The following is a 21,365-nucleotide window of genomic DNA, read 5'->3' as shown; positions in this document are numbered from 1 at the left end:
GTAAAAAGAATCTCAAGCCCTTCCCTATCGATCTTGGAAATGGCCTCAAAATGAAGACCATCAAGTTTGGGTCTCCAAATAAACGGTTCAGTATAAAGCTTCTGATAAAAAGAAGCATTCCCATTACGCACATCTTCCTCCTTCCACATCTCTACACCTTCTACCCAAATACGTCCTATATGATTACTTCTTCTATGAGCGTTAGCGAGTCTATGAAAAAATTTTGTGTCGCGATCTCTCTCTTTTAACCAAAGAGCCCGAGATTTTTATCGCCAAGATATCTCCTCCATACTAGCACTCTTTGCAAAATCTGCTTGACAAGAAGCTTTCCTAGAACGCAAGAACTCCACATCCCCACCCCCCTCTTCAAGGCGATCAATCTCATAAAAATCAGCAAAGACTCTACTCTTCCTCCATTCAAGATTCCCAAAAACGTCTTTATTCAACTTTTTAAGATCGAATTTGAGAGCCTTCAACTTTGTAGTTAACATGAAGCTAGATGAGCCTATGACAACAACTCCCTCCCACCAAGACTGAACTTTCCCTTGGAAGTCCTCCGCTCTTAGCCACATATTCTCAAATTGAAACGGAGACCTTTGAGAACTCAAACATCCACAATCTAAAACCAAAGGAACATGATCAGAAATGACCCGAGCCAAAACTGCTTGAACGACATCCGAGAATTTTTCTTCCCACTCCCTAGAAATCAAAAAATGATCCAGCCTTGAAAAAGTGACTGGATCATTTTAGACCATGTATAGGCTGCGCCTTCCATAGGTAAATCGATAAGAAGATGCTCGTCAATGAAATCAAAAAACTGATCCATTTCAGAAGACCTTTTACCTCCTGTGGACCTCTCTAATGGGAATCTAACAGAATTAAAGTCCCCACCTAAGCACCAAGGAAGAGACCACATTTCTTGAGCATGATTAAGCTCCTCCCAACAAAAAGGCCGATCAATATCAACAACTGGTCGATAGACCCCAATGAAAACCCAACTGAAATTGTCCTCTTCTAACTTGAACTTGCAAGACACTGAAAATCTCCCCACCCACGCATCCAGCCGTGACACCCATCTACAATCCCACATAATTAAGATACCGCCTGAAGTACCTATAGCATTCAAAACCTCCCATTCTACAAACCTTCCTCCCCACAAACTCCTAACCACCCCATCCGTAATGGATGCCAACTTTGTTTCTTGCAAACAAACAACATGGCCCCCACTTCCTTAAAGCAACCTTAACCACTCTCCTTTTATTCGGGTCGTTGAGACCACGAACATTCTAAGAAATAATTCGTAGCTTCATTAAAAACCAGCTAAGATAATCTCTCCACCTCCTTTCCTCGCGCTCCAACTGCTAGTCCTTCCCTTCTCCTTCACCACCCCCTTCTTTCCTTCATAATTGACTTCAGAGATCAAATTCTTGATCTCCTATGCCCCTTTCCAGGATGATAAAGGCCTTGGTTTCACTACCTCTTCAGTCACAGCAACCTCTCTACCTTCCATTATAGCTTGAAGAATGGAAAGTGTCTGGTTCCTGTTTCCTTATGAAGAAACACCTAGCAACTCACTAGCAGCTCCTAAGTTTTCAATCATTCAATCCTTACCCAAATCAACATTTGTTATTGAACAACCAGATCTCTCAATTGCCAAAGGTTCCTCCTCTATCACTTCAGAAAAATTATTCTCCATCTAAGGTACAAACTCGTTAGAACAGACTTCTTGGATAGAAACCAAATCAGTAGCCACCTCCTCATCACAAGCCCTTCCAAAATCAAAAGGCTCTGAAAACAAGTCAGAATCAATACAGTCTCCTAGTCCATTACTCAAGAAACTAACCAATTTTTTTTGTTCTTCCCCAATAAACGATGTACAATTAAAACCTTTTAAAGTAACATAAAGGCGAAGTTCTTTGAGCAGAGCCATGGTTGACTCATTAGACAACTGAAAGTGAAGGTCTCTTCCAACTCGAACCAAGACCCCATCTGATGAGTCCTGAACTTCACAATTAAGTGAATCTGTTTGGCCTGAAGTGACAATTTTATTGGTAGTCGTCTCTGTAATTGGCTCAAACTCTTTAACAGGTGCCAAAGGCACATCAGTCATAACACAACTCTTCTCCATTGACATCTCAACATCGCCCCTTACCTCTCTAGAAAGGGAAGAAGAAGAAGAAGGTGCGTTAAGGGAGCTCTGAGAATGAGAAATAGAGGACATACCTGGGTCAGTGGAGGTCCATTTCTGTTTATCTTTCTTCGACCATCTATAAACATGGTTGCTTCTGTTAGAATCCCGAATTGAAAGTCTACAGCTATTTCCCATTATCCGAGATATAGCTGGAGGGGGCTTGATTGAAGAATCAGCGCAACACTATAGATGACAAAAACCCTTCTTATCTGTTCCCACACTAGCCTCATATTCATTTAATTTCATCCACCTCCTCTTCTCTGGTGAGCTCCAAAATTTCACAGAGGGAACATGAGGAAGACGATCCTGTACATGAATTGGTTTGGTGGCTGGACAGGGTTTTGTATTAAGAAAAGAAACTGATTTCTTATTATTGGGCCCCAATGAACCAATCCTTTTAAGTCTTCAAATGGCCCAATACGTAACTTAGTATTATTACGATTGGACTTGGGCAAATGTGGGTTGGGCTTATCATTTAGGAAAGAAATGGATAGCTTATTATTGGGCCTCCACATAACATTCCTTTTAAGTGAAGCTTGTGGTCCATAAGAACCTAAAGGCCCATTGTTCAACCCAGAAAAAAGAGGCCCATACTTATGCCCATTTAATTCAGCTATATGAAAGGCCCTCGTGAAGCCGCGAGGTTGCCCACGTGGTTGAATACCATCAAGGTGATCAAGACGAGGATTTGAAAAGCGTGGAAAATGGGCATTTTGCGTACACCTCAGAAATCTGTCAACCACACTCGCTTATGGCGCATCGGCAAATGCTCTTCATTTTCCTTAAGAACTCAATTGAGCCTGCAAATGCCGATGATGCCCGCCGTTGAATTCTCCATCATACGGGAGGAGAGAAGCCTCACCAAACCTATAATAGGATTTTGGAAGAATGCAAGGTGAGGTTTCCTCAATCAACCTGATCTTGAAGGCTACTCGTTGGTCTTTAACAAAAACAAACTCCGGCACCACAGCTCCGGCGGAAACAGGAATGAGAACTCGTTCACCTCTTGCTTGATCATCCGCTTCCACTCCTCTAAACCCATCGCAGAGGTCACCGATAGCTACAAATAGTTTGTGACACCAGAGATGGAGGGGCAATCCAAACAACACCACCCTTCGTAACCTGTCACGATCAACCACAGCTGAGTATCCCACCGCGAAATCCCACTTGTCGATGTGTAGGGAAGCTTCACCCCATCTCTTCCTCCCCACATTCAAAACTCTGCAAGCTTCGGCCTCCGATGGTAAACGGAACAAGAACAAGCCGTTAGGTAGGTTTGAGACTTTTACTCCACACGAGATTTGCCAAGATATCATCGCCCACTCCTCAATCCTCTTAATGCACCCCACATCATGATCAAATCGACAAACTAGACAAGATTTCAGTAAAGATTCACGTTCTGCAATGCTCTGACGATCAACCCTAAGGACCACATCTCTATCAATTGAACAACTTTGGATCTTCCTGAGAAGATTGAGACATGGTAGGGTCGCTACTTTGAGATATGAACGTAGCATGATCCGTCAAAACCAAAAGAGAAAATAAAGAGAAAGAGAACGATAGATGCCGGAGTAGAAGACTCCGGCATCAAAAGAGAAAATAAAAGTTGAGAGGAAAGTCAAACATCTATTTTAATTGCCTTCTTCAAGCTTGATCTCACTTATAGTGACCCCTAAAGCTTGACCAATATTCAAGTTCAAGGAGATGATAAATAAGTCTAAATCATGTAACAAGAGAAGAAATGGGGACAGAGAGGAGAGCATGGCCGGCTGCAACAAGAGGAAAAAACATAAAGAATAATCTCTCACAATGATTCTGCATATAAAGGGATCAAGTTTGAAAATGGTATAAAGGTACTAGATATCACAACCAAACTCCGCTACTTGACTCTTACAAGTACTCCAGCCAAACTCGATAAAGGGGTGGAATCATTCGTTCTCCCCACTTAAACCAGCCGCACATGAACTCTCCTTTGATCAAAATTTGGCATGTGACATTGGGGCTTGCCATGTGTTTGGAGGGAAATAGTCTCTCACTCAAAGAATGGGACACCTTAAAATAAAAAAATTAAATAATAATAATAATAATTAACTCATGGCAAACATTTTATTGTAATATGTGAAACATAAGCAAAAGAGCATTTACTTCTGATGCCACAAGAATGGTACAGACAAAAAGAAGAGGCATGACCTAAGGGTCAATCATGTAATAAATACATATATCAATTACAATATTTCTTTTACTTTTTATGTTAGAGGGATACGAGCACAATATTGAACTTAACACAAGCAATATTAATCCTTAATCCAGTTGCAATAAACTCCACCACTCTACAGGCAAAGCTTAAAGATCATTTTCAATCATTCACATTTTCTTAAATGTATACCTCAACAAGAGATCAATGTGCATACCTCCATAAAAAATAAAATAAGACAATTAAGAAGAGATCAGACACCCTTTTCAATCATATTAAAACCTCATTAGTCCAAGCAATGGAAAAGGATTATAAACACTACAATTTATTAAAGCAAAACGAGCATCTTAGGGGAACTAAAACCAATTCATTTACTATTATACCCATGCCGCTTCTTCAATCTTCTCTATAAATGAGACATCTCACTATCCACCAAGGTAAGGGTCTCCCAAGAAACTCCACTTGGTCATACGCTGCCTATTTTCCTTTCTTATACTCACTCTCCCTAACCACTCACAGTCACAGCTATGACACATACAAGCATAAATTATTATTAAACTGTACATGATACGTGTGACTTAAATAATGGAATGTTTCAGGCAAGGGAGTTGTGGATTGCTGATACGGAGGGATGGATTTGATGGACCTAATATTCGATAATCCTTCTTCCACTTCTACATTGTTGAGATACATTAAAATAGGGCTTCTCCATCTCCAAGGAAATCCAAATGATCGAACTACCATGTCTGATGTTGTCTCAATGCTTAGAATGAATATGCACCTCTACCAACGCCTAAGGAAACTACATTTTCTACCTGCCGGCCTCAGGTGAACACAAATGCAGCATCACTTAGCATTGCTGAAAACTGTTCAGTAAGTACGGTAACACATTCAGTCTGAAACAAAATGTCATGGAATATGAAATTATGATCTCGCGTCAATAACTGAAAGTGTTACAGTATTTATTCAATAGCTTTCAGTATTACTAAACGTTGCATTTGTGTTCACCACAGCCCGTTAGGGAGAAAATGTAGGTTCCTTAGGTATTGGTAAAGATCATTTTCAATCATTCACATATTTCTTGGATGTCTACCTCGACCAGAGATCAATAGATCCATCATTTAACCGGTAAATTGTTTAAAAATGACAAAAAGGGATCAAATTCTCCGCTCAATCATCTTCTATTATTTTTGTTTCATCATCATTTATATTACTTGGAAGCTAAATTACTCAATTTGTGTGAGACAATTCATGATGTGAAAAGTACATAATAGGAGCAATAATCAGAACTGGAACATATAACATGCACAGCAAAACATGCCATAAAAAATCATAGACCCGAACCAAAAAGTGGTTGTCTATGTGTGAGGGGCTAGTTCTCCAGCTAAGGCAGTTGCAGTTTCAATTTTTAACAATTCACCAGTCCAGAGCTAGGGTATTCATGTGTAGGATAGTTCTCCAGAGCTAAGGCAGTCTCAATTTTTAACAATTATTCATGTATAGCTAGTTTTCCAGCTAAGGAAGTTTTTAACAATTCTTTCCAGCTAAGGCAGTTTCAGTTGCACATTCCAATCCAACCACTTTAATGCCCCGCTTGGTCACAAGCCCGCGCTACTGGGCTCGGCAATATTGGATTGCAACGCCGCTTATTATTAACCGAAATCTAATATTCTATTTTATCGATGTGGGATTGGGATTTGGAAATTTAAGCAACCCGTAAATTAATGAAATAAATTACCTCGCCTCTGTGCCTGCCGATCACCCCTCTCCTCTCCTCTCGGGAATCCATTGCCACCGCTTTGAAGAACCCATTCTGCCATTGTGGGTTGGTCTTCGGAAATGGAGGTTTGGGGGGTTATGGTGATGGTGGGTTTGGAGTTGCAGACGACGTTTGATCGAGATGTGTTTTGGGGAATGAGTCCGCCATTTTTTAGGTTCCGATGAAAACAGAGGGTTCAGAATTGGGCTTATGTTTGGCAGTCAGGATATGAAAAGAAATGGAGAGGGGAATGGAAGTAGGGAAGGGAAGTGGTATGAGCAGTTTTGTGCGGAGAGGATCCATTCACAAAAGGAAATTGGGTGGGACATGTAACAAGGATACACTATTATCTAGCCTATCTTTGTTTAATCACATAATTGAGATAAAGTAGCATTGGGCTATGTTTGGGAGCCGGGATATGAAAAGAAATCGAGAGGGGAATAAAAGAAGTAGGGACGGGAATACTTTAATTTTATTTATGAGTACGTGATAGTGTTTTCTATAAATAAAATTATTATTTTAATTCTCTTAAAATGACAACATAATAGACGAGGTCGAAAGATTGAGAAAATAACAAGTTTTAAGGAACAAGAAAAGGTGCTCAATATTGTACTTTTTTTATTATTATTTAAAACTGGAAACTTGATTTAAGGATCTCAATAAATAACTTAGAAACCTATTATCTCAACTTGAAAATTTAGAAACAGTCGAGACTTTCCTACAAATCAAATAGAGAAATATTTAAAAGGACTAAGTTGAAAATTTAGAGATAAAAATCTCTCCAATACTTTGTTGGGAAAATTAGATTTTAGTGACCAAAAAAGACAAATAGTCACCAAACTAAAAAGTTAATTGCTAAATATTAAACACCTTAAACGGGTTCGGGTCATAAACGGATTGACACGATTAATCCGTTCACTTAACTATATAGGTTTAGTGTTAAGGTGTTCAACTCGTGTAAACCATTTATGATCCGTTTAAATCAATATGTTATAATCATGAATATGACATATGTAATATGTTACATGTTTAAACTCAATTACTATGTAAGTTAAGTTATTTTAACATAAACCTTGTCTATACCTTATGATTTTTTTCTTATTTTGAATAAATGGGTTAATTGTGACAAAATTTTATTATTATTATCTTTTATTAGATTAAATATTAAATGTCTCGTTTTGATAAATACGTCATTAAATGGGTTAACTCATTTACCCATTTAATAAACGGGTTGGGTTAGTATTGAGGATTCTTAACATCATTATTAAGTGGGTTAGGTTTAGATTTACCTGTTACGTATAATACCTTTATATCTACACGACACGATTATGATACATGAACACGAATTGCCACCCCAATCTATGCCAAACATCAAGTAAAGGTCTAGTGGTCCACCATTGACTGGTGGCTTTTGGGTTTTTTCCTTAGTATAAAACGTTTTACAACGGGTGATTCAAACTTTAGTTATTAACAAAGAATATTAAGATGAAATCCTAAGAGGTAGATATGATTATTGACTTTTATTTGTAGTTTAGTATTAAATGTTTAACACCACGATGATTCAAACTTTAATTGTTAATAAAGAATATTAAGATGAAATCCTTGATATGATTTTTGACTTTTATTTGTAATTTAGTATTAAACGTTTAAGAATAGGGTGATTCAAACTTTAATTGTTAACAAGATGAAATCTTAGGACGTTGATATGATTTTTGACATTTAATTGTAAACAAATGGAAGGATATGCAACTTTTCAAATTGTTAATTACCTTATATTTTAAACAACTTTCCAAATATTTAAAATAGATTCATTATATTTGACATATGAACATCCACGTATACTGGGTGAACTAGTAGGTTTTTATTTGTCGAGTAAATAGAATGACTCTTAATTTATTTATTTTAATAAATCCAAACAAAGGAAATGAATATTATCTTCTCTTCTTTGATATCTTTTTTTTTTAAAAAAACGAAAATTCCAAAATAAAATAAAATAAGGTGGGACCATATCCTATATTCTTTTCCTAAAGAATGATGAAAGTCTATTCTTTCTTTCTTTCCTTTTTTTAAACCTTTCCAAAATTTTGTTTTACCATTTTTATTCAATTAAGAACATGATGAATACTATTAGTTTTTTTTTTTTTTTTTTTTTTTTTTTTTTTTTGTAAAGTTCCAACAAATTTTAAGCTTAAAAATTCTATTTTTTTTTTTTTCAATCGATTGAAATGGTTAGAAACTCAAAAAAATAAATTAATTATTATTTGACATGTGAATTAGCTCAAAATTTCTACTTGTAATAATTTAAACATGTGAAAAAATTGCTTTATTTGGTATTATTCATAATTTTTCTCCTTAATTCGTATAATTAGAACCCATGTCAAACATTAAGTGAAGGTCCAGTGGTTCACCATCCACCAATAAGTGGCTTTGGGTTTTATTTATTTATTTTTTTTATAGAATAACTTGAAAAATAAAACGCAAGACGCAATTACACGTCTTTTAATTCATAGTCTATCAAGTGGGATAGAATCATCATATCATCTCCACAACTACCATTAGTTTCACTTTTTCTAATAATAACTCAAACCTAGCTAATTCTACATTATCATTAGTTGCACCGTTCCTATCCTATGCACTACACAAAAAATTGTTGCATTGCTTGGACGGCCCAGAAGCATCACACACATGCGATAACGAACACGTGATAATTGTAGATCATCTGATGCGACACTTATAAATTCTGAAGATATAAAATGGATGCCAAATAACGACACGTGGGTGCAAGTTTTCACATCGTGGATCAAATTAAAAGTAATATCTAATGCTACATCTAGAAGGAAGTCGACTTTTATTTATAAATCAAATTTTGTACTACTTTGAAAACTGGTTGAATGGAATGCCTCATTATTCAAACATGAAATCAAATTGTCAATTCGAAAGCAAATCCAAAATACAATCTAAGGAAGTCCATCTAAAGTCCAAAAAGCTCCTACCAAGATGCCGAGTGCCTGGCACATTAAATGTCACACTAGCAGGATGGATGGCCTGAACTAACAGTTTCATTACTCCACATTCAGCATTATCATCGTGAGCAGGTCAGCTTCTAACACCGCAAATTTCAATATATTCATCTCAAATTTAGTTAAAGCAACGATAGCACAAGAATTCAATTAAGCGGCAATTTCATACTGTATACAGTCAACTTGAACTACCCATCCCTTAGAAGGTATCATAAAAGATCATCAATTCCTAATGAAATCGATGTAGCGGTGGCTTGCTGAAAGCTAGAGCTTTTACTTGATCTAGGATGTGTGACGTATATGCCATTCCAAAGTGATCGATTAATTTACATATTTAAGCATAATTTTCCAGGATAATGTTGGGGTGGGGTTTCATACACACACAATTGGCAAATATAACAGATAAAAATCACACACATGCAAAAAAATAAGATTTACGTGGTTTGGCAAATTGCCTAATCCACGGGCAAAGAACGATTAACTTTACTTTAAAAACTTGATTACACACTCTTTTCTCTCTCACCATCTCAATTTTGTTTTTCTCTCTACAATTTTCTTTCTCTCATACACATCACTATTTATAGAGTCTTCAAACCTAATTCCTTGTTGGACAATGATCAACTTTCCTACAAGCAGTTACCATATTAATCTAACTCTAAAATAGAGATACAATTTCTTCTTCAAATCTATTGCTTTTTCCCTAAGTCTTCTTACTTCCAAAATCAATAAGGAAAACAAATCACATAGCTTCCTAAGGGAGTTGAACCAGTTCACCAACACTTGAACTGGTTCAACTTTGTTGCCCCAAAAGTGTTGCAACTCACTACCTCACTTGAACTGGTTCAACTAAGGTAGTAGTCAAAGTCCAACTCATCACTCCAGTTGAATTGGTTCAAAGTTCTTGAACTAGTTCAAATTAACATGCTAGTAGGTTAGATTCCACCTTAACTAAAGATTTCTCCACCTCAAATAAGGTACTATGATGGAATTGAGAATTACGGTAATGTCCATCTTAATGGTATAGAGCTGGGAAAAGCAAAAACACACCATCTTCCGGCATATACAAGTTCATCACAGAGGTGGACTTCAAATTAACATGCTGGTAGGTTAGATTCGACCTTAACTAAAGATTTCTCCACCTCAAATAAGGTACTCTGATGAAATTGAGAAATACTGTAACAGAGAGATCAAAAACCTGGATGGTATCCCCTTCACCTTCTTCGGAGATCTGGTAATTATAATTACGGTACTGTCCATCTTAATAGTATAGAGCTGGGAAAAGCAAAAACACACCATCGTCTGGCATATACGAGTTCATCACAGAGGTGGACTTAAAAGATTATTGGCAAATGCATGTTGAACGAATTGGGAAAAGGTAAAACACATCTTCTTTAAAAGGCATATTCCATATGAATAGAACAGTAATTTTATCAACAAAGACAAATTCCATCTACTACAATATTGTTACAAAAGCATACATCTCCCGAAGTCGCATTGGCTTCATATCCGAGATTTACTTCAATACAGGATCCGACTTCATCATAGCCCCCAACCCCCCTTCCTTCCGACCAAAGTGATGTCAACGAATATGCAATAAATCACATCATAATCAGCATAATGCTGTTAAGCAACTTAAAGGCATTTGACTTTCCCACATAAAAAATAAATAAATAAATAAAACTTACTAGGCATTTTTAAACATACATAATTAGCTCTAACAACTATTCTGCACATAAAGGATCAAGCTTGAAATGGCTTAAATGTACTCAAAACCACAACCAAACACAGCTACTTGATTTTAACAGGACCTCAAGCCAAATCAGACAAAGCTTACATCCTTAGTTCAATTCTGCCCACTTAAACCAACTCACAAGAATTCTCCCTCAATTAAAATTTGGCATTGTGTTTGGAGGGAAGTAGACTCACCCAAAGGACGGAACACCACTAAAAAATAACACTTCTAACACTTTTGATGGGTTTCCTAGACATGTTTGTGCTTATTAGCCTAATAGAAATGATACTCCCAATGGGCAAACATACCCTCAAATGCTGATCATTCAGCAACATCATCTTAACGGGAAGATTCTCTAGCCATACCGTCGACATTCATGATAACACTGCCATCCTCATCTATGAATTGCACGCACAATCCAAAACCCATTGCCCCCAATTTATCTGATGTCAGCCACCGTCGTGGCCTATTATACTAGTAAATCTATCTTACGCTCAGCTCCTTTCCTGCCATGTCCTATTCAAACCTTCCAAAATCAACTTGAATCTGCACAAACCGACGCATTAGATTGCGCATAAACAGTACCATGAATCCCAAGCATTTAAAAGATAGCTCATCAAAACAAGAATAAGCCTCAAGACCCATCGAAGTACCCGCCACCATAATACAAAACCTATCTATTCCACTCCGATATAAAGCTAAATTCTGTTCCAAATAGTGGGCCATATCAAGCAGCAGCGTTGCACAGAAAATTACCAAAAGTGGTTGCGTGTGAGGTCGGGGTTCTGCACAGCAGGTGCACTAACTAGGGTGAGCTACCACAAACCCATTGTGGCTTGATTTTATTGCTATCAAACCCAATGTGGGTTGGGTGCACACCATTTTGCTGTTGGCAACAACAGATCCAACCTAACACACACAACCATTAGCAATTCAAAAAATATAAATGGATCCTCGTTGATTGTTTATTGGTTTAGTAGATGGTAATCACTAGGGGTGCAACTGGGGCGAATTACGTGAGTTAAAGGCTCAATCTTGAGGTATGAAATCTTTAACTCTAACCCAACATAACTCAATCCAACCGTCAACCCGGGCTAACCAATCGAGCTCAACCTATCCTTAATTTTTCAGCTTTGGGTTGAATAAGCTTGCAAGTCGAACTGAAACTTATTAAATTCAAATTACTTCAGTAACAAATTAAATAACCATATGTAAATGTCAGGTTCTACGATATGAGGAATCACTTCAATGGCAATCAGAATACCGAGAAATAGAGGCCTAAGTAGAGCACTGAGATGTCAGAAGAAGTAGTCCTCACGTGGAGGATCGAGGAAGAAGTGGTGGAGTTTAGCTCTTGATGATCTTTCTAGAGTTGGTACAAGAGGGCATGAATTATATAAGATAAACCTAAAATTCGATTCAATTCAATTCAATTCAATAAGAAGTCTAATCATTATATTATATAAATAAATTTGAATTTACATGGAATCAACTTCATTTTATGTATAGGCTAGGAATTATAAAATGTGCTCCTAATGGGATATATGATAACATATAGGAAGTATGGCCTGGGTGTAACTGACATTTTCTACATTGCAGCCCTAAGATCTCCCTTCTTGGTCACACCGGCTGCAGGTATATATCCCTCAAGCTTCTGCAAACTTCATAACATGTTCAGGAATATCGATAGATCTCATTTTCTTGGACAGGAGGAGATCCTTTGATACAACAGCAGCATCAGCTCAGGCACAAGAGTGAGGTGTATCTGGTGTATCTTCTGTAAGATTATTCAGAATCTGTTTAAATTGGTTCAGCAATATCTATATACATTATACTAAATGTTTGCACAATGAAATTTGAAACATATAACAGCTTCCTGTTTGTATAGCCTATCAAGTGAGACATCTTTCAAAAAGCTATAAGTCCAAATAAGACAGTATCATAAAAAATATAATTAACTGTTGTGATAACCTAAGGTTGTGTCCCAAAATTGTTCTTAGCATTTCATTAAAGAAGCAACCAATTTCACTTTTTTCTAATAATAATTCAACCCGATTCCACAATATCATAAGCTGCACCAAGGTTCATTTCCAGAAGGAGATGAATGTTTAAAGCCAGTAAAATCTTAGGAACCATATCCTTGTAAACTTTCATATTGCAATGTAGTTACTACTAAGAGAGAACTTGTTGACCTACCAGGTTCATGGTCCTTTCTACGGATAGCTTGTTGACCTATTGTTCATGGTCCGCCGAGGTTTCTGGACTTTCCTAAATCATTAATACCCAAATTTCACAATCCTGTTAGGTCATATCACTTGATATCCTCGTATTCCATGATCTTGTAGTGAAGTTGTTATGAAATATGGATCGAATAGGAATTTATGAGAACAAAGAGAAAAATTAATGACAAGAAAATAAATAGTGCACACACAAACGAGACTAGGATTTACGTGTTTTGGCTATGCCTACATCCACGGGCGATGATGATTCATATCAATATAAAAAAGAAGATTACAAACTGAAAAACATTTTGGTTCTTCCCCAAAATAATCTTTCTTCTCATACCACTAACTCACCAACAAAGAAGACTCACACTACACTCTCAAGAAATACCCAAAAAGTATATAGTTTACACAAAGAGAAAAACCCACCCAAAGACAAGCTTCTAGTGTCACATGAAGATTGCACAAACAAAAGGATTTTCTCACACACAAAACCAATACACTTTCTTGATCTGAATAGTCTCTGGCTCGGATGCTTTTCATCGAATGAGTACAATGCTATTTATAGCCAAAAATATACTTGGTGTCCAAGTATATTACAAAGCTTCCTTTGGAAGCCAAATAGCACTTGCTACCCCAGAATAATTCTTGTTACCCAAGAGTTTTAAAGCTTCCTTTGGAAGCTTCAGCATCACACTTCTGTAGCCAATAGATTTTTGTCATGTCATAAATGAATTTTAGACAAATTTCTAACAAAAGTGTAGAGTATAAATTCTGAAGATAACACTGCTTCCAGTGGAAAAAACTAGTGGATGTCACATAACAATACGTGGATGCAAGTTTTCACAAGACCTTTAGCCCTTACATTGTAGCATGCTAACTAGTATCACTTTCAAGACTCAGGAAAGATTCATTGGTAATTTCCTATATCCAGTAGCAGTCTACTTTTAGGTGTAAGTTAACTAAATTGCCTCATTATTCAAGCATGAAATCAAAATTGTTTCAACCTAGAAATAGTCTGTTACATGATTTATGCAGTCAATTCAAAAGCAAATTGAAAAGCAATCTAAGCAAATGCATCTAGGGTTCCCCTGGCATAGCCCCCAACCCCTACTCGTACCCACCAAAGTGATGTCCACGAACATGTATTGAAACCTACTAGACACTTTTTTTTTTTTTTTTTTTTATAAGTAATAATTGAAATAAAAAAGGCGTTCAAGTGGGGAATGCATCCCTTATACAAAAGTGGAACTAGGGATTAAGATCCCAAAGAAGCCAAAAAAATAATTAAATCTTCAGAAGAAGAATAAGACTTTCTCTTCACATAACTAAAAAGAGAGCGTATGATGTGAAGTTTGAGACTCACCATGGACGATTCTTTCCCTTCGAACATTCTATTATTCCTCTCCTTCCAAATACACCACCAAACACAATGTGGTACAACTCTCCAATAATCGCAAACAGCGCTACTCACACGGCATCCTCTCCATATACAAATCAAATCCTTAGGATAACAAGGCATAAACCAATGCATATGAAATTGACAAAAGATAAGATTCCAACAATCCGTCACTATAGGACAATGTATTAGAATGTGAGCAAGTGACTCACCATCTTGTTTGCACAAATAACACTAATTAACAAGACAATTGCCCCTTTTTCCTTAGATTATCAATCGTAAGGATCTTACCCCAAACAGCAGTCTAAACAAAGAATGCCACTCTAGTTGGAGCCATAGAACGCCAAATAGTCTTTCATGAAAATCAACAATATCGAAATCAGAAAGACATAAGAATAAGGAACGAACTTCAAAGTGACCATGGGAAGAAGGAATCCATGTCATGACATCACTACCTCTGCCAACTGCCTCCTGTCGATACAACAAATCCATGAAAACACATACCTCGTCCATCTCTCAATCCTGAAAAGAGCGTCGAAATTGCACGTCCCACGTAATCCCTCTACTATCAAGTTGATAACAGTTGGCTACGTAGGTAAGTCTATCAACTGCAATACTATATAAACTGGGAAATAAATTAGATAAAGGCTGGTCTCCACACCAAAGATCCTCCCAAAAGCGTACACATCTGCCATTACGAACTTTGAATTTGATATGAGTAGAAAAAGTATCCCATCCCTTCCTTATGAATTTCCATGCCCCAACTCCTCCCACTAGAGAAACCGGGCGAGTAAACCAACCACTACTCTCTGCCCTATATCGACATGAAATTAGCCATCGCCACGGGCGATGCCTTTCCCTTCCATACCTCCACAGCCATTTACCCAGAAGAGTTTGGTTAAAAGGGACCAGTCTTCTGATACCAAGACCACCAAACTTCATTGGCTTGCAAACTTGTCCCCAATTGACAAGATGATACTTAAATTCATCACCTCTTCCACCCTAAAGGAAATCCTTTGAATTTTTTCGATCCTATCAGCAACAGGGCATGGAATTTGTAACATAGATAAAAAATAAGTAGGAAGGCTCGATAAAGTGCTCTTTATAAGCGTAACTTTCCCTCCCTTAGACAAGTATTGCTTTTTCCATCCCGCTAATCTCTTCACATACCTATCAATCACAGGGTCCCAACACCCCACTATTCTAATGGAAACCCCTAAAGGCAAGTCCAAATACTAAATTGGAAAAGAACTCACCCTACACCCAAGGACTTCCGCTAGAGAAGAAATATCCTGAACATCTCTAACCAGCACAAGCACATGTCACATTAACTTTCAGACCAGGGACAGCCTAAAAGCAGGCCAAAATGCACCTCAAATATCTAAGCTAAGACACATTAGCAAAACAAAAACCAAGGTGTCGTCTGCACAAAGTAAATGAGAGACCTCCATCTGATGAACAGGATCTCTTCCCACCATAAAGCCTTTGATGAGATCAAGATCCTCTGCTCTTCGCATAAGTCTGCTTAAGTCCTCCATAACAATAAGAAAGAGGAAAGATGATAGGGGATCTACTTGTCTTAAACCTTGAGAGCACCCAAAGAAACCAACCGGAGACCCGTTCACAAGAACAGAGAATTTGACTGACGAAAGACATGTCTCAATCCATTTCCTCCATTTACTTCCAGACCCCATTCTCTGAAGTAAATAAAGCGGGAAATTCCAATTCACATGAACATATGCTTTCTCAATGTCAAGTTTGCAGAAAACTCTAGGAACTCCACTTCTCAATCTGGAATCCACACATTCACCTGCAATAAGAACTGAATCAAGAATTTTTCGTCCTCTAACAAAAGCATTCTGGGGATTTGAAATAATCCCATCCATTACTCCCCTTAACCTAAGAGCAAAGACCTTAGCAAAAAGCTTGTTGATATAACCCACTAAGCAGATAGGAAGAAAGTCTTTAATGTCAGAAGCACCTCCCTTCTTAGGGATAAGGGCAATGAAAGTTCCATTAAGCGACTTCTCAAAAGCACCAATAGAATAAAACTCCTAAAAAGTGCCCAAGACATCATTTTTCACAACTGTCCAACTTTCCAAAAGAAACCGCATAGTGAACCTATTTGGCCCAGAGCTTTGTCCCTATTACAACTAGAGCCTTTAGAACTTCTTCTTCAGTAAAAAGAATCTTAAGCCCTTCCCTATCGATCTCGGAAATGGCCTCGAAATGAAGACCATCAAGTTTGGGTCTCCAAATAAACGGTTCAGTATAAAGCTTCTGATAAAAAGAAACAATCCCATTATGCACATCTTCCTCCTTCCACATCTCTACACCTTCTACCCAAATACGTCCTATATGATTACTTCTTCTATGAGCGTTAGCGAGTCTGTGAAAAAATTTTGTGTTACGATCTCTCTCTTTTAACCAAAGAGCCCGAGATTTTTGTCGCCAAGATATCTCCTCCATACTAGCAATCTTTGCAAAATCTGTTTGACAAGAAGCTCTCCTAGAACGCAAGAACTCTACATCCCCACCCCCCTCTTCAAGGCGATCAATCTCATAAAAATCAGCAAAGACTCTACTCTTCCTCCATTCAAGATTCCCAAAAACGTCTTTATTCCACTTTTTAAGATCGAATTTGAGAGCCTTCAACTTTGTAGTTAACATGAAGCTAGATGAGCCTATGACAACAACTCCCTCCCACCAAGACTAAACTTCCCTTGGAAGTCCTCCGCTCTTAGCCACATATTCTCAAATTGAAACGGAGACCTTTGAGAACTCAAACCTCTACAATCTAAAACCAAAGGAACATGATCAGAAATGACCCGAGCCAAAACTGCTTGAACGACATCCGAGAATTTTTCTTCCCACTCCCTAGAAATCAAAAAATGATCCAGCCTTGAAAAAGTGACAGGATCATTTTTGACCATGTATAGGCTGCGCCTTCCATAGGTAAATCGATAAGAAGATACTCATCAATGAAATCAGAAAACTGATCCATTTCAGAAGACCTTTTACCTCCTGTGGACCTCTCTAATGGGAATCTAACAGAATTAAAGTCCCCACCCAAGCACCAAGGAAGAGACCACATTTCTTAAGCATGATTAAGCTCCTCCCAAAAAAAAGGCCGATCAATATCAACAACTGGTCCATAGACCCCAATGAAAACCCAACTGAAATTGTCCTCTTCCAACTTGAACTTGCAAGACACTGAAAATCTCCCCACCCACGCATCCAGCCGTGACACCCATCTACAATCCCACATAATTAAGATACCGCCTGAAGTACCTATAGCATTCAAAACCTCCCATTCTACAAACCTTCCTCCCCACAAACTCCTAACCACCCCATCCGTAATGGATGCCAACTTTGTTTCTTGCAAACAAACAAAATGGCCCCCACTTCCTTAAAGAAACCTTAACCACTCTCCTTTTATTCGGGTCGTTGAGACCACGAACATTCTAAGAAATAAGTCGTAGCTTCATTAAAAACCAGCTAAGATTATCTCTCCACCTCCTTTCTTCGCGCTCCAACTCCTAGTCCTTCCCTTCTCCTTCACCACCCCCTTCTTTCCTTCATAATTGACTTCAGAGATCAAATTCTTGATCTCCTATGCCCTTTTCCAGGATGATAAAGGCCTCGGGTTCACTACCTCTTCAGTCACAGCAACCTCTCTACCTTCCACTATAGCTTGAAGAATGGAAAGTGTTTGGTTCCTGTTTCCTTATGAAGAAACACCTAGCAACTCACTAGCAGCTCCTAAGTTTTCAATCATTCAATCCTTACCCAAATCAACATTTGTTATTGAACAACCAGACCTCTCAATTGCCAAAAGTTCCTCCTCTATCACTTCAGAAAAATTATTCTCCATCTAAGGTACAAACTCGTTAGAACAGACTTCTTGGATAGAAACCAAATCAGTAGCCACCTCCTCATCACAAGCCCTTCCAAAATCAAAAGGCTCTGAAAACGAGTCAGAATCAATACAGTCTCCTAGTCCACTACTCAAGAAACTAACCAATTTTTTTTGTTCTTCCCCAATAGACGATGTACAATTAAAACCTTTTAAAGTAACATAAAGGCGAAGTTCTTTGAGCAGAGCCATGGTTGACTCATTAGACAACTGAAAGTGAAGGTCTCTTCCAACTCGAACCATGACCCCATCTGATGAGTCCTGAACTTCACAATTAAGTGAATCTGTTTGGCCTGAAGTGACAATTTCGCTGGTAGTCGTCTCTGTAATCGGCTCAAACTCTTTAGCAGGTGCCAAAGGCACATCAGTCATAACACAACTCTTCTCCATTGACATCTCAACATCGCCCCTTACCTCTCTAGAAAAGGAAGAAGAAGAAGAAGGTGCGTTAAGGGAGCTTTGAGAATGAGAAATAGAGGACATACCTGGGTCAGTGGAGGTCCATTTCTGTTTATCTTTCTTCGACCATCTATAAACATGGTTGCTTCTGTTAGAATCCCGAATTGAAAGTCTGCAGCTATTTCCCATTATCCGAGATATAGCTGGAGGGGGCTTGATTGAAGAATCAGCGCAACACTATAGATGACGAAAACCCTTCTTATCTGTTCCCACACTAGCCTCATATTCATTTAATTTCATCCACCTCCTCTTCTCTGGTGAGCTCCAGAATTTCACAGAGGGAACATGAGGAAGACGATCCCGTACATGAATTGGTTAGGTGGCTGGATAGGGTTTTGTATTAAGAAAAGAAGCTGATTTCTTATTATTGGGCCCCAATGAACCAATCCTCTTAAGTCTTCAAATGGCCCAATACGTAACTTAGTATTATTACGACTGGACTTGGGCAAATGTGGGTTGGGCTTATCATTTAGGAAAGAAATGGATAGCTTATTATTGGGCCTCCACATAACATTCCTTTTAAGTGAAGCTTGTGGTCCATAAGAACCTAAAGGCCCATTGTTCAACCCAGAAAAAAGAGGCCCATACTTATGCCCATTTAATTCAGCTATATAAAAGGCCCTCGTGAAGCCACGAGGTTGCCCACGTGGTTGAATACCATCAAGGTGATCAAGACGAGGATTTGAAAAGCGTGGAAAATGGGCGTTTTGCGTACACCTCAGAAATCTGTCAACCACACTCGCTTATGGCGCATCGGCAAATGCTCTTCATTTTGCTTGAGAACTCAATTGAGCCTGCAAATGCCGATGATGCCCGCCGTTGAATTCTCCATCATACGGGAGGAGAGAAGCCTCACCAAACCTATAATAGGATTTTGGAAGAATGCAAGGTGAGGTTTCCTCAATCAACCTGATCTTGAAGGCTACTCGTTGGTCTTTAACAAAAACAAACTCCGGCACCACAGCTCCGGCGGAAACAGGAATGAGAACTCGTTCACCTCTTGCTTGATCATCCGCTTCCACTCCTCTAAACCCATCGCAGAGGTCACCGATAGCTACAAATAGTTTGTGACACCAGAGATGGAGGGGCAATCCAAACAACACCACCCTTCGTAACCTGTCACGATCAACCACAGCTGAGTATCCCACCGCAAAATCCCACTTATCGATGTGTAGGGAAGCTTCACCCCATCTCTTCCTCCCCACATTCAAAACTCTGCAAGCTTCGGCCTCCGATGGTAGACGGAACAAGAACAAGCCGTTAGGTAGGTTTGAGACTTTTACTCCACACGAGATCTGCCAAGATATCATTGCCCACTCCTCAATCCTCTTAATGCACCCCACATCATGATCAAATCGACAAACCAGACAAGATTTCAGTACAGATTCACGTTCTGCAATGCTCTGACGATCAACCCTAAGGACCACATCCCTATCAATTGAACAACTTTGGATCTTCCTGAGAAGATTGAGACATGGTAGGGTCGCTACTTTGAGATATGAACGTAGCATGATCCGTCAAAACCAAAAGAGAAAATATAGAGAAAGAGAACGATAGATGCCGGAGTAGAAGACTCCGGCGTCAAAAGAGAAAAGAAAAGTTGAGAGGAAAGTCAAACATCTATTTTAATTGCCTTCTTCAAGCTTGATCTCACTTATAGTGACCCCTAAAGCTTGACCAATATTCAAGTTCAAGGAGATGATAAATAAGTCTAAATCATGTAACAAGAGAAGAAATGGGGACAGAGAGGAGAGTGTGGCCGGCTGCAACAAGAGGAAAAAACATAAAGAATAATCTCTCACAATGATTCTGCATATAAAGGGATCAAGTTTGAAAATGGCATAAAGGTACTAGATATCACAACCAAACTCTGCTACTTGACTCTTACAAGTACTCCAGCCAAACTCGACAAAGGGGTGGAATCATTCGTTCTCCCAACTTAAACCAGCCGCACATGAACTCTCCTTTGATCAAAATTTGGCATGTGACATTGGGGCTTGCCATGTGTTTGGAGGGAAATAGTCTCTCACTCAGACACCTTAAAATACAAAAATTAAATAATAATAATAATATTAACTCATGGCAAACATTTTATTGTAATATGTGAAACATAAGCAAAAGAGCATTTACTTCTGATGCCACGAGAACGGTATAGACAAAAAGAAGAGGCATGACCTAAGGGTCAATCATGGAATAAATACATATATCAATTACAATATTTCTTTTACTTTTTATGTTAGAGGGATACGAGCACAATATTGAACTTAACACAAGCAATATTAATCCTTAATCCAGTTGCAATAAACTCCACCACTCTACAGGCAAAGCTTAAAGATCATTTTCAATCATTCACATTTTCTTAAATGTCTACCTCAACAAGAGATCAATGTGCATACCTCCATAAAAAATAAAATAAGATAATTAAGAAGGGATCAGACACCCTTTTCAATCATATTAAAACCTCATTAGTCCA

The 21,365-nt window shown here is 38.2% G+C and overlaps 1 protein-coding gene across 1 annotated transcript; it reads right to left on the bottom strand.

Annotated features, from left to right (window-relative positions):
* Window positions 1-15,819: 15,819 nt before the first annotated feature.
* Window positions 15,820-17,187, bottom strand: LOC132305363 (uncharacterized). Its single transcript, XM_059803015.1, has 3 exons — window positions 16,669-17,187; window positions 15,963-16,571; window positions 15,820-15,867 (listed from the first exon to the last, which is right to left on the bottom strand). The coding sequence occupies exons 1-3, from the start codon at window positions 17,185-17,187 to the stop codon at window positions 15,820-15,822; spliced, it is 1,176 nt and encodes a 391-aa protein (XP_059658998.1).
* Between the last annotated feature and the right edge of the window lie 4,178 nt (window positions 17,188-21,365).

Source organism: Cornus florida, unplaced genomic scaffold, assembly GCF_030987335.1.
Source record: "Cornus florida cultivar Cherokee Brave unplaced genomic scaffold, ASM3098733v1 CherokeeBrave_3.0.0_Hap2_Chr04, whole genome shotgun sequence".
Classification (NCBI taxonomy): Eukaryota; Viridiplantae; Streptophyta; class Magnoliopsida; order Cornales; family Cornaceae; genus Cornus; species Cornus florida.
The sequence above is the reverse complement of the archived record's forward strand: the minus strand, read 5'-3'. Positions and strand labels throughout refer to the sequence as shown.

Excerpts from the sequence above, each read along its gene's own strand:
- LOC132305363 (XM_059803015.1), bottom strand. The coding sequence starts at position 17,187 with ATGTTAACTACAAAGTTGAAGGCTCTCAAATTCGATCTTAAAAAGTGG. Across the intron at positions 16,572-16,668 it reads AAGTTCTAAAGGCTCTAGTT|GAGTTTTATTCTATTGGTGC; the intron begins GTAATAGGGACA and ends GGCACTTTTTAG. Across the intron at positions 15,868-15,962 it reads ATCCTGTTCATCAGATGGAG|GCTGTCCCTGGTCTGAAAGT; the intron begins GTCTCTCATTTA and ends GCCTGCTTTTAG.